The 14442-nt window shown below is 36.9% G+C and overlaps 2 protein-coding genes across 3 annotated transcripts in view; one reads left to right on the plus strand and one right to left on the minus strand.

The window, feature by feature from the left end:
- The window catches only part of hcn4 (hyperpolarization activated cyclic nucleotide-gated potassium channel 4), a 76412-nt gene extending 74880 nt beyond the window's left edge, over positions 1-1532 (minus strand). Inside the window, exon 1 of the mRNA XM_084929728.1 lies at positions 80-1532. Coding sequence (XP_084785854.1) covers positions 80-771 — 692 coding nt within the window. The 5' untranslated portion in view covers positions 772-1532. The remainder of the gene's footprint in view (positions 1-79) is intronic.
- Positions 1533-4727: 3195 nt separating this feature from the next.
- Positions 4728-14389, plus strand: rec114 (REC114 meiotic recombination protein). 2 transcript variants are annotated; one of them, XM_084929747.1, is made up of 6 exons: positions 4729-4917; positions 7900-7989; positions 11426-11509; positions 11828-12001; positions 13051-13125; positions 13340-14389. In XM_084929747.1, exons 1-6 carry the CDS (start codon positions 4741-4743, stop codon positions 13502-13504), a joined length of 765 nt encoding a protein of 254 aa, XP_084785873.1. In that variant the 5' UTR covers positions 4729-4740; the 3' UTR covers positions 13505-14389. The 2 variants fall into 2 exon arrangements, with proteins under 2 accessions (XP_084785874.1, XP_084785873.1); XM_084929748.1 differs by lacking the exon at positions 11828-12001 and having other exon boundaries at positions 4728-4917.
- The last annotated feature ends 53 nt before the right edge of the window (positions 14390-14442 follow it).

Below are 14442 nucleotides of genomic sequence, written 5' to 3' on the forward strand. Positions count from 1 at the left end.
GGGCCTAGTCACAGTAACATCATGTTTTTGTGAACCTTTTCCCTTTTGAAATAAGCAAGTGTGATGTGACTAAATTTACCTGAAATCACTGTAGGGGTGAATTATCCAAAATCCGGCGGATTTAACCCGCTCTTGTTCTCGTTCAACCGCCTTCTCACTTCCAAACATCCTCAGGGAGAACTTGTTGACCCCTGGTTGAAGCATTGCTCCTAACTGTCTGTGTATGAACCCAGCCTGATATAATCTCTCGTCGTCCGGCAGAATTTGATCAATGCCATCCAACTTTATAAACCCTGACTGCTGGTCTGGAGAATCATTTTGGGCACCACCGCCAGCGCCACTGCTGGCCTCCTGCGCACCTTGATCCGGCTGCCCGTCACCGATTGCTCCAGGGGGGCTCTCTTCGCTCGGGGTAACATCCCCTTCAGTGATGAGGCGTCTCTCCTCCGCAGAGTCTGAGTCGTGCACATGTCGACTTGTGATGGATGAAAGGCTGCCTCGAAATCTCCGACAATCTCCATTTGAGCTGGTCTTCATAGGTCTCCCTATGTCCGTCTCCATGATCACAGATTCCCCACTTTTGGTCTCGCCGATGCCTTTGCAGCTTCCTCCAGAGGTCGGCGACGGTGACGGTAAAGGCTTCATCCTAATGCTCTTCCTCCGGGTGTCCTTGTCTGCGTCTTCTCCTTCACCCATTATAGATGTTTTCTGTCCAATGTGCTGTGGCAAACTGTAGAGCCTTTTACGCATGGAGGAGTGCAACCTGTCCATTATGACATTGAGACACGCAGGAAATATTAAATAAATCCAGATTTTTAGCCTGTATTGTACTGGTTATTGCCACAAGCCCCGCGCTCCCTATCTGTTTGTGAGAGCGATCAGTCTGGAGCTAATCTGAATCCCTGAAAGCCTGCTACACATGACACGGACCGCCGTGGCTCTGCTGAAACAGATGAGGGATATTCTTTTTCATAATCAGACTACCTGACAGTTTGCATATGTCCTCACACACAGCCTGGGCGGTCCGCTTGGCCACTGCGTCCCCGATGTACATCTTTGTGCCGTTCCGACATTGTGCGCAAAAGTGGAAAAACTGCCTGAAAGTCACCTTAGCGTGGCATGTGAGAGACGTGCCGACGGACGGTGATACAGAGACCAGAGAAAGGTCATGCACGACGAAGGATGCTCTTTTCACAAGACGTCTTGCCAGCTTTCATAAAACAACGCAACACAATCGTGCAAAAATACAGTAAAGCATTCCAGGGACCGCTGACATCACTGTTCCATAGTCAGGGTGCGTTTTGGTGAATTGTGAATATTCATGATGCTGATCTATTGGGTTGCCATAGGAGCGAGAACTGCAAATAAGCTCAGCCCACCTTGTTTAAAGGGGAAAGCTCTCTCCATTCTTAAAATGTTCTCCCGTTCTTTTAAGTTAAGGCTACAGGTAGCCAACATGCCCATTGTTAAAACATGATGTTGTCTTCTGTTGGAAGAGACCAAGGACCCTGCTTGCCATCGCTGTAATCAGTCTGATCTACTGCGTAATTTGCGCACACTAATACAAACGAAGCTAGAATAGACTCGTCTATAATTTGGTAAGAAGCTCTTGTATAAAATTATTGGTATACGGGTGGATTCTCAGATGGAAATAAACAAATCTGCGATTTCCTATTTCAAGATTATTTTTCCAATTCCGTGTATTTATAACACGTAGGATGTCACACCCTTTTGTGCTTATTGTTCCTTTTATTTTCAGCCTAGGATGATAAAGAAAGAAAAATAGACTAAGGGATTTTGTCTTGTGAACGAAGCCTTATGATTCTTTAATTTCATCATTGCCTTCATTATGAATGTCCTTTTGTTTTTGTGTTCCGTTTTGTGTGTGTTTTCCTTTTTTCTGTCTCATTTCATTCATTTACAGTGCCTGTAGCACAAGTATGACAGTTTCATTGCAAGGACATCTTTCGCTCATGTCTTCTTGAGCGAAAGATGTCCTTGCAATGTAGCTTACAAAAGCTACATTGTTACTGTAATGGCTTAAACAAACCCAGGATAGTTGTGTGCAGCATCCTTACAAAAGCCTTTTAAAGCTAAAGCAAATTTTATCAGCAATATTTTGTAGATGATTAAAACACTAATTAAACAAGCCTTTTTTCACTATTAACAAATTATCTTATCTTGTGTCACTTCCCCAATGTCTAAACTGAGAAACATCAATGCCAGCAGTTTCTGAAGAAAGGTTATATATTCAAATTTAGACAAAAAACTTTTATCAACTATTCTAGTGGATATTGCAGAACTGCAGACACTGAAAAATAGAAGGCAATTTGCTAATGCAAAACAGCTACATTATAATTTAGGGAATCTCTTTTACTATGCTGGATTTACATAATGTAACTTCCAATTCCCAAAATAAATAAATAAATAAAATAAAATGAATTGAATCCTAGCCACAAATACCTACAGCATTTGGTGAAAGCCCTCCTAATTGACACACTAATACAAAGCAGTGCCTTTCTGCAATTCTATTAACAAGACCATTTACTAGGTCAATATTTTTAAGAACTTTAACTTTCAAAAATCATCCATATTGGAACAATTATGTCCTTTGAATAATAATGGCTGTGAGTTATATGGGTTGCAAATTAATTACCCAACTTAACTAAAAATGCAAGAAAATGCAAAGATAAATAATACAATTTGTAGCAAACAAAAGAATAAATTATCAATTTGTAAAGTGTGTAAGAAACGCTTCCCTCTACACCTGTGATGTCAAACTTCCCTCCGACCCAATGGGTGGGTTTGCAAACTGTGAAAATTACAGAGCAGGTACAATTCTGGACTTTTCACTGCTTTTTGTCCTTAAGAATAAATCACATCATGAAAGACTGAACTGATGATTTCATCTGAGTCATTTCATCTGAAATAGTTTTACAGCTTCCTGACTGACAAAGACGACAAACACAAACCATTAAATAAAAGAAAAGGATTTCCATTAAATGACAGAAAAGTTCTTTTTATTATTATTGATGAACAACGACTTCCTTTTTGATTTTCTGTGAAGTAACATTAGAACAAAGTCCAAGTTTGTTGTCACTTTCTTTACAAATTTTACAGTTTTATTTCTTAAAAGCTGGGCAGTGCAGTGGTTACCACTGTTGTTTCACAGCAAGAAGGTTGTGAGTTTAACTGCACAAGAGCCTTTCTGTGTGGAGTTTGCATATTCTCCATGTGTTTGTGCTGGTTCTCTTGGGTATCCTGCTTCCTCCAATAGTCCAACTGTATGTAATTTGTTGGGTTAGGTTAATTATTTATTCTAAATTGCCTATAGGTGTAAGTGTGAATGGTTGTCTGTCTCTCTCTCTGTGTCAGATTGGCAACTGTCCCCAACACTCCTCTATGATAGCTGGGACAGGCTCCAGCCTGAAGAGAATGGATGGATGGATTTCTTAAGAGTGCAAGTCCATTAACTCATGCTGATGGATTCATTGATGTAGTACAGCACAATTTTTTGTAATTAGATTTGACTCACTGAAAGAGGTAAAACACATCAGGTGGTTTGTAGGTAGGTGTTTATTTTATAGATATTAGGTAAAGTTCAAGCCGGCCCACTTAAGCTCAAATGGGGCTGTGGCCCAAAACTAAGAGTTTGGCACCCCTTCTTTACACACCGACTCTAGGGCAGAACTTAAATCTACCACAACCTGTCTGCATTACTTAGAACTCTAAATATTTTTAAATAATGCAATATTTGCAATAACACAAATCTTAATAACCCTACCTGTGTTTTTCATCTTCTGTCTCACATCATACCTTAGCTTGGGTGTGGTCACTGGTGTATGCAGATATTTGAGTCTGTATATATACTTTTGACCCTGTGTAAATGAGAGAAAATCCAAACTAAAATCTTGTGTGCCTAAATCCTGTCTTTTAAGGTAATTAAAGATGCATGCTGTACAATCATTGCTCCCAGGAAAAAGAGCAGTTCAAAGGAATCATTAAACACCCATAATTACCATGACACGCATGGCTATGATCAGTGTTTTGTAAACTTCTAAACACAACTGTATCTATATATCTAAGAGACACAAACTGGGAGTTACTTTCAAGCTAGGATGGCCATTTTGAAATTCTGCTCTGAGAACAGAAAACAAAATTAAAATAGAAACTGCTACATGCACTGTTGTCTTAATGTGTAGTCCAGTAGGACATATTGCCAGCTCTTATCCCAGTGAACAATGTCACTGAGCCAGCATTCAACAATACTGGAGCACTTGAACTAATGCATTATAGTTAGTATTTAGCTATCATTATAACCACACATTTAACTATTAATAATGGAACATTTCAGCAGTTCAGTCCACCTGCATCTGAAACTGGAGTCACACTCCCACTGTACATCCATACAGCATCAAGTGTTCCAGACTTGCTGGGTCACATGTGGAGACATGAGACAGCTTCCTGCTGAGGAAGTGATGCTGAACCTTGGGTTTGTAACATACACTGTCACATGTTTCAGAACAGCTCCCTGCAAACCCACATTTTCTTACCACTGTATATATTGCACTGTAATACTGACATTACACAAGTATTGGGCAGAGGTTTGGGGCAAAGTGTTTTAAAGTAATCCAAATCAGCACTGAGTGTAATGTCTCTTTAATGTTACTGTCACCTCTGACTATTTAAAAAAAAAAAGCCTCTCAGTCCGTCGCTGACGTTAATTTTCGCGCGCGCTCCATGTTTCGTTCAGGCTCTTCTGCTGGCACTGCATTCTGCTATAGCTGGTTGGGTTTGACAGAAAATATAAAAAAAACTACTCCGCTGCTGGAAATGATCGCCACTCGTATTTGGAAGTTAAAACGCTATGGGCGTTTCATCCCTGGCTCCAAGGAAACAGGTGTAACACCGTGGAAGGTAGCTGACCTTCATTTACGTATTACTAAAAAACCTTGCCCTAGCTAGCCAAACTTTCCTAAGCTAGCCTAGCTGTATTAGCTTTCTGCCTGACAATAACTTTAGTCAGTGCAGGGTATTGGCCAAATACACACACGAATGAAAAACGTACTTAATATATTGTTCATTAGGATTTTTATTTAGAACCCACCTCCTAGTTAAGGAAACGTGTCTAATTTTGTGACTCATAAAGAGTAGCTTTCCTTTAGCACCATAACTGTTGATGAAACCCCAGAGTGGTGTTAATTATCTTTAATAACAACCATTTTACTACGAACATTTTAAGTTATCTGCCAGCCTTAGTTAAGCTATAGTATAATACCTACAGTATTGTGAAAAAGCCCCCCCCCTTTATTGTTTTTTGTTATTGTTGTTAATTTTTAATATTTGCGGGACATGTTTCACATAGTCTGACAAACTTTAGTATTAGACAAAGGTAACCAGAGTAAATAGGAAATGCAGTTTTTAAATAATGATTTCATTTTTAAGCTGAATTCAATTTCACTAGCCAGGTCTGATTACTGTCAGACTTGCCGAATAAAAAAAAATAGACTTAAATAGAACCTGTCTGAAAAAGTGAAACAGGCTGAAAGATCTTAAAAAGCCACACATTATGCCACAATCTAAAGATACTCCAGAGTAAATGAGAAACAAAATCATTGACATCCATAAGTCTGAAAAGTATTAAAAAGCTTTTTCTAAGGTTGTGGTACTCTAGCAAACCACAGTGAGAGTCATTATCCACAATTGTTGGGCTACCAAAATTACTCCAAGAGTGCACGGAAGACTCATCCAGGTCAGAAAAGAACCCATAAGAACATCTAAAGAACTGCAGGCTTCACTTACCGTAGTTAAGCTTCGAAGGTGGAAAAAAATCACTGCTGACCATAAAGACCATAAAGGCTCGTCCTGTTGATGGAACCATGAATTCTGTTTTCTACCAGAAAATGCTGAAGGAGAGTGTCGGTCCATCAGTTTGTGCCCTGAAGTTCAAGGGCACTTGGGTTATGCAGCAGGACAATAGTCCAAAACACACCAGCAAGTTCACCACTGAACGGCTTTGGAGTGGGCTTGTCAGAATCCAGATTTAGATTTGATTCAGATGCATAAATGCGTAAAAAATGACATTGGAGGGTTTTTCCTGATTTATAAAATTACTATTTAAAAAGTATGTCTTGTATTTTCTCTGGTTATGTTTTTCTAATATTAAAATGTCTTTGAATACCTGAAAAATGTCAGTGTGACAAACACTAAGTAAATAAATATCTGGAGGTGGGAAAAAATACTTTTTAACAGCATTGTATATACTAATATGAATTTATGGATAAATATATTTTTATTGTTTTGTATGAATATAAATGAGATTACATATTTGAAAAAGCAACTTTGAAAAGTTTTTATATACTGCTTTAATTTAGGGTTCTGTACACATTTTACATAGTCGACCATCAAAGATCTTTTTTGAACTAGGGAAAAAAATGATTTACAGTATTTGGCTTTCCACTTTATATCAGATGGAATATGTGCTGACTGGGAGCACCTTTGTTTGATGGTTTACTTAGTTCTTCTGTAATTCCCATCCCTAATTTAAATTCAGTTTTGATATTCATATAATTGTGTGGTATAAAAACCTAGTCACATGTCCTTCAAGACATACAATCAGATCTGTGGGAACAGATTAAAAATAGAACAATAACTTACCTCAAAGTTAATTTCCTTAATTTCTATGAGTTGCAGCATAAAACAACATTAAAACTACCTTCATTATGCTATCTAGTAGCAGGAGGTACTTTGGGTTCTACGTCTTGCAGTGCTGAGGCACAGAGACACTACAACTGCACCATATCTTACATAAATTTTCTTTTTGCTCTAATGTTGTCTCTGTAGGAATATAGACATATTAGCCGCAACATTAAAATCAGTGTTTCTGCAGGGAAACCAGGGGTGCTGCAATTCATGGATGTTACTTGACAGGAACCACCTACCGAAAGACCAAGCAACCCCTCTTGGCAATAGACCCTCCTGTTTGCAGCCTGGCAGTGCCTATTGCCACACTCCAAAAACTGCTGAAGAAGAACTCAAGGAGCATAACTAATAGCCCAAGGCATTGACCCAGACTCCAGACTCCCCAGATTCCCAATCAAATAGAGCATGTACTTGGGCTGTTTATGCTTTCGGTATTAAACATGAAAATGAAGTAACAAACAGCTGATGGTAGAAAAAGCCTATTTATTTAGATAATTACTGCATTTTTAAAAATAATTCTATTCAAAGTATAAAAGTATTTCATTGGTTGTACCTACTGGTTGTATGATTATCTTTTTGTTTCTGTTTCTGCATTTGTTTTTGTTTTTTCATGTTTCAAAAACGCCATTCATTGTGCTGTTTTCTTTCATTAACTGCACCAGACTCTAGATGGCAAGCTAGAGCTGTGTATTTTTTTAATGACACCAATGAATGAAACCAAAGTACATCTATATCATAGGGCAGCTCAGAGACATTGAGTCAAAGCATGTTATTTAAACTGAGCTAAGTCGCATTTACATTGATCACACAAGATTATAGCATTGCAAATTGTAAAATTCAGTGAAAGGCAAGTTGTGAACATTGAATTACAAGAGTTTATCTGACTAACTTTATAATAATAATAAGCTATTCCAGATACTCATGAGCCATATTGGGTAGTGCATCTCTTTTAAGAACATTTTTAATTTTCATGAAATTGTATCAGGTACACATACCTTTGGGCTGTTGAACCAAGACTTAAAATGTAGCAAAAACAAAAAACATTACTGCCATTGTTATATTAATAAGCTACATTATTTATCTTAATCAGTAAAAAATAACAATGTTATTGATTTTAAAAAGCATCCTTTAGAAATGCATATATCTAGTTACTTCCAGGAAAAGCAATGACTAATTCAATATTTTTCTCTTCATCAGGTACTTGAGGCAAAGGACAACAAACCTGAAATTGTCCTCACAATTGTGGAATCTGGACACTTGCTGGTCTTGCAGGGACAAGAAAGCTTGGTAAGTAGTTTAAGTAGTAAGTTTTTTTCTCATAGATTTCTCTGTGTGAACACAACATACAACAAAGATTACACATTCGTTTTTAGATCCCGGTACACCATATATTTTGTGGTTGTAATTCATAATTGGTTGAAATAAAATAATAAAAAAATCAGATATGTCTAATAAAAAAAAAGGTTTGAATTTTGACTTACTTTTAATTTTTTTCCCTAAAGAATTAAGACTTTGGTTGTGTTCAAATAGTGTTTTATCTGGAAGATTTCTTATCACAGATTAAAATATACTAAATGAGAGAAAATGTAATCTGCTTGTGTTGTTTATTGTGTTGTTTGCATGTTTAAATATGCTAGTTCTCGTTTAGCAACTAATGTTTATTGTGGTGTACCTTTTTATCAAGTTATGTTAATCAAAAAACGATTACACTTACAGTTGTTGAAATTATAGTTGTTTGTATTAGATCACAGCTTATTTATTTGTTGTTTGTCCTACCCCCCCCCCAAATTATTGCAACACAATATAACTTTCATCAATTATTTGCCATCCACTTTATTAGGTAAACATGTTCAACTTGTTAACACAAATGATAAATGCCAACCAAAGTGTGCTCAAAAGTGTCTCTGAATACACCACACATAAGCCTTGAAGCAGATAGCAGCAGCAGAAGACCACACTAGTTGCCACTCCCATCAGCTTAGAACAGGAAACTGAGGCTACAGTCCACACAAACTCACCAAAATTGGACATTAGAAGATCGAAAAAATGTTTCCTAGTCTGATGACTCTTGAATTCTTCCGCAATATTTAGATGGAAGGGTCATAATTTGGCATAAAACAACATGAAAACATGGCTCTATCAACAGTTCATGGTGGTGGTAGTGTTATGGTTTGAGGGATATTTTCTTGGGACACTCTGGATTCCTTACTGCCAACTGAGCACTGTGAATATGGCCAGCAACAATACTGACCATATCTGTCCCACTTATGACTACAGTGTACTAGGGCTGCCACGATTAGTCGACTAGTCATGATTAGGTCGACTATCAAAATCGTCGACGACTAATTTAATAGTCGACACGTCGTTTGAAGCTTTGTAAGATCCCAAAAGACGCAGGAATAAGTAGTAGGATTTAAGAGTGTAATAGCGGACTGAAACAGAAGATGGCAGCACTGCATGTACGAGGATGCCAGCTGCCGTTAAACCCAGAAGAGGAAGAAACTGTGTCCCAGAATTCATAGTGCGGCCCAGCTCAGTTTCCAACAATGGCAGCAGCTAGTTAGTTTTAATATTACTCTTAATATTCTTTCTGGGTCACAAAATAAACGTTTAACATATTTTCAGGCGAGGATGTAGCTGTGTAAACTTCAAATATTTGCTCAGTTTATCAAGACACCACATATTTTCAAAAGCGCTCCAACGTTTTCGGAGATGTCTGTTACCCACCAGCTCGATAGCTAGCCGGGGTTCAAGGCTCACTAGAGCCGGTAAGAACACCGGACTCCCGGCAAATCGTTTTCAAAACCACCGCCGTCTTTCCCTACTCAGGTTAAACATGATATATAAGTCACTTAGAAAACTTAAAAATGTTATTGTTTGGGGTTTTTTTTAGTATTTTATTTGTTCCTGAGTAAATTGGTTTGGCTGAGATTAAAGTTTTTACACAGCTGAATAAACGTCAAGCAGACAACTGATTATCAGAAGTCTGAGATGCTGGAGAATATACTCCGGTGTCCTGTCATATTTTAGATAGCAAGGAGCAGACGGCTGAGTTTATTAAACTCCACCGAAACAATCTGCAGATTTCATTAAAATTTAATAAACTATCATCTTGTCTTTATTTTTAGTTAGCACATACCTTAAACACTTAAAGCTGTAAGCTAGTGATAGTTATATAAGAGCAGATGCATGCTGGTGCAATAAGCTGTACGTTTTACGTCCAGTGGATGCATGATCTGATTAGTCGACTAATCGCAAAAATAATCGGTGACAAGTCGACTATCAAAATAATGGTTTGTGGCAGCCCTACAGTGTACCTACATAAATTCTCTGGTGGCTGCTTCCAGCATGACGATGTTTGCAACGGTTAGATAGTCTTAAACTGGTTTCTTGAAGATGACATTGAGTTTACTGTACTCAAATGGAGTCCATAATCACAAGATCTAAATCTAACAGAGGAGTTTTGGGATGTGGTTTAATAGTAGATTAACATCATGGATGTTCAGCTGACAAATATGCAGACTCTGTGTGATGCTATTGTGTCAGTATGGAACAAAATCCATGATTTTTCAACCAAATATGGACCAATATGCACTTTTTTGCATATTACACCTTAATGAATATAATGGGCCATGAAAAAAGTGTCCAATTCCAGTACTGGCAAGCTGTAATGAAGTGGTTGGTTAGCATATGTACATATTTCTACATACATTTCCATATATGTATAATACTTTGTTTTGATATTTTTTTTTAGTTTAAATGGACAAGGATGAAAATGTTTACATAACATAGTCGATGTAGTATATATGTCATTCTAAATAAACTTTAAGCATAATAATAAGAGAAAATGTGTGGAATTTTCTCTGCAGATTTTTTGAGATCTGAGAAAGTAATGTTTTCCAGACAAAAGGGTTCAATGAAGGCCATATGAAATATTCTGTTGAAGAGCTTGACATTTCTGCCCAAATGTGAGGGGATTTGACTGACTTGTTTTGGATGCATCAAGCCAAATATCACTCTGAGCTTCTAAATGCAAGTTCAAAATTACCTTAATAATGTTTCTATACTATTACTACTATTCTAAAAAGAACTAAAGGCTTTTTATCATTTTAAGAAAAAGTATTTTCTTCAGTTTCTTCAAGTTTTCCTTTAATATAACAAAGAGTGCAGTTTTTTAAAACTTGATGCTTTTTCATGGACATTTGAGGATGATGATAGTTCTCCTATTGCTTGCCATGTGTGATTTTACATAATGCAGAATGATGGCGTTATAGGACTACAGAGCGCTTGCTCCTTAATATAGTGCAGTTGTTCTAAGTCAACCTTAATTGACTAACCTACATTGGTTTTTTTTTAAAGTCAAAGCAAATGTATGTTTACAGGGTTTTTAAGTAATACCAGGCTAATGTTTCCTTATAGCGTGTTTATCTGCTTTTGTGAAAAATCTTAACAAGAGCCTCAGAGCGGAAGCTTTAGGGTTATTGAGCAAATAGAGACCCCTGCAGACAGTTTTTGGTAGCATTTGTTTTTTAACAGGTTTATTAAACTGTAATGCTCTTTTTTGTACTTTGGGTTTTCTAAATAATTCAAGCATTTCGCTACAAAATAAGAGTATTTCGAATTGTATTCATGTATATTATTCTTTATATATTAACATGTCAAAATGATTGAACTGTTTTATGCCTTTGCTGCTAAAGGTCTTTGTTCTCTTATCTTTTCTCAGGATACAATTCCTTTGCTGTGTGGCTCAGATTCTATTAAAGTACACCAGAAATCTGATAATCTGATGATTCGATTTATTGTGAAGGTGAGTGGTGAGATGCCTTTCAATCCCACAGAATTTATCTCAACGTCCATGGCAATATCTTAAACCCCTTACAAGCTCAAGACCATTACATTCACAACATCATAACAAATTGAAGGGGAATACAATTACAAAGCAACAGATTTTAATGATTAGGTTTTTTTTTTTGTTTTTTGTTTGCCTGTGACGGCTGCCTTGTTCTCTTGTTGCTTGAAGATTACATTTAAGTGTCTAAATACCCAAGCTCGTTTTCCACAGATTGTGTTTTTCTTGGCGCAGTTTTGACTGACAGATACAGACTGAGTTTGTGGATTTCTGCAGGGTGAGAGCCGCATGATAAGGATGCAGTTTGATGGATGCAGCATGGCAGAGGCTATAAATGAGTGCTCAAGTGCTGTGGAAAAACTGATGGAGTACATACCTGTCACCACTCAGGATTACGCCCCACCACAGCCTAATCAGCCCCCTGCTGCGGTACCTGCACCAGCAGTACAGGTCACCCAGCTTCTATTTCATTTAATACAATTTCAACATCAAAAACAGAACTAGTGTATGTCCATGCATTTAAAATATTTTACCAAGATGTCCACAACATAGAGATAATATGTGACTTTACTTTTTTCTGGGATAGTCTTTTATGGAACTGGAAAAGGAGCATCCTTTATTGTGTAAATTTAAAAAGTATATCAACATAATGCAAATTGCCATAATTAAAGTTGTCACCTAGGCATTACTCTGTGCATTTTAAATAGTGGTATCACAAGGGTGTAGTCAGCTCCATCTATATAAAAACCCCAGATTGCACTCACTAGATGGTGCTATTGACAATACTGTCTTATTCTTAGAGGTCACACTGCAACTACAGTATGTGAGAAAGACTATGAAATATACATCAATCATTAGCCAATAACAGTAAAAGATAAGGTTTAGAATACAGCAATTTAAACAGATTCATATACTATAATGCAGGAAAGGATTTTAAATAGTTTATGAATTTAACAGTTTGAAATGCACGACCCTTAAGCCCTGATAAAAGTACTTCTTGATAATGCCTTTAATATTGAAATTGCTGATTATGAAAACAAACCAGCATTTATAAAACACAAAAACAAAAAACATGCTCTGAAAACCTTTCAGCAGTTGCAAGTTAAACTCTATAAACATACTGAACTATTGTAGGGGTGAGACCATTTCTTTAACAATCATACTCATTGTCCTTCATAGCAGTAAGCCAGTCATCGTTTATTTCTTTATTTTTAAACTTGAAATCGTTCATAACATATGATTAACTGCAAACCAAATTCTTCTGCTTCTGGTCTTCAGAGCATTTAACATGAAGGACTGGGAAAGGAACGGACTCCACTATGGGGTTGAATTTGACCTTTAGAAAACAGACAGAATGAAGGAGCTGAGATGAAAGGATTTGAGGGGTGGAAAACTTTCAATTAGTAATAAGGCCATTGATTGGTCTCTTAACCCTCTGGTGTCAAGCTGTGCATATCAAATCTTCTTTTCTTCTTTTGTGTTTCATCATGTGCCAGCAGACTTGTCAGGAAAAAGCTGTGGGAGTTAAACCTGAGGTTGTCCGAGGAACTGTGTCCATCAAACGTCTTACCCAGGTATTGATTGTGACATAAGAGGCAGTAAAGCTAACTGCTATTAAAATGAAGCTTCAACTATGCAACATGTTAGTTGTAATTTTGCAGTAGGCTTAATTTGGAAATGCAAAATGATTGTTGTGTGGCTTTTCTTTTAAATTATAAAGGCTGGCACAGGGTTCGCAATCAGTTCTTTTTTTCAATTTTACTTAAATATTTTCTGGACCTCCCACAGCACTGCTTGGGAGACACTGCTGTGACTCTACCTCGAGTATATCAACACAGTTCTTTTGGACAAGGTGACTTAGAGCATTTCCTGCGTGTTTGTCTGCTGGATCCCACCTTTTATGGATTTGTAGAGAAGGTGGAAGGGGAGCTGAGGAAACTGGTTGAAGAGTAAAGAATCTTAACAAGAGCTCAAGGCAGAAAGGTCAAGTTTGCGTGTGTGTGTGTGTGCATGTTCGTGTTTTTTTCTTTTTCTTTTACTTGTTCGTGTAGGCAGTGCCTGTTGGTGGAGGAGTGTTTTGTTGCTTTGGTGCCAGTGTTCTTTGAAATTATATTACACATTAGTTGTTATGTTACATGGGCCAAAGAGGATGCTTTGAATATCATTACATTTGTTGATTAAAGAACTTGCAAAACAAACATTCATTTTTACATTTTTTATTTAAAAAAAAGAAAAAAAAAAACTATTGGTCTCACTTATATGTTTGATCGTGGCTATGTACTCTGGTCCCTCGTTCCCACCTTAATGCAGGTCCATTTCCACTGCACCACACATGGATACATTGTATTGAAAGAGGAGTCATGCAGCTACAGCAGTGAATTTTGCTATGCCAGCTTCCAAGTGATCCCACAATATTAAAGCTTCACTGAGTAAAACAAACTGCCCTCCATATATCTATTTAAGAATACATATTGCATAGGATTATAGCCATGCTATACAGTTAAAGAGAGGAACAAAATAAAAATCAGTTAATGAAATTGGGAATTATAAAAAAAATATTTTTTTTACACCTTTCCTATCATTTGAACACTCATACTTCAACATATACAAGACACCTAAGTTACTCTGGAAAGGAAATAAAAATAATACGTATATTATTTTTGTTAAGATAGTTAAACACACAGTAGTCATTTTCTGTAAGCACTCTCATTTAAATTTAAATACTGCCAGTCATTGAAGTCATTGCTTCAGACATTGAAGCCCTTGCTTCACAATAAAAGTTCTGTTAAAAGTAGACATCTTGTCACAAATCAAATATAGTTAAATGACCATGATATGCTGTACAAATTTTCAAGAATAAAACACATATATATATATATATATATATATAT

Source organism: Perissodus microlepis, chromosome 1 (assembly GCF_051167445.1).
Source record: "Perissodus microlepis isolate ML-2025 ecotype Zambia chromosome 1, ASM5116744v1, whole genome shotgun sequence".
Classification (NCBI taxonomy): Eukaryota; Metazoa; Chordata; class Actinopteri; order Cichliformes; family Cichlidae; genus Perissodus; species Perissodus microlepis.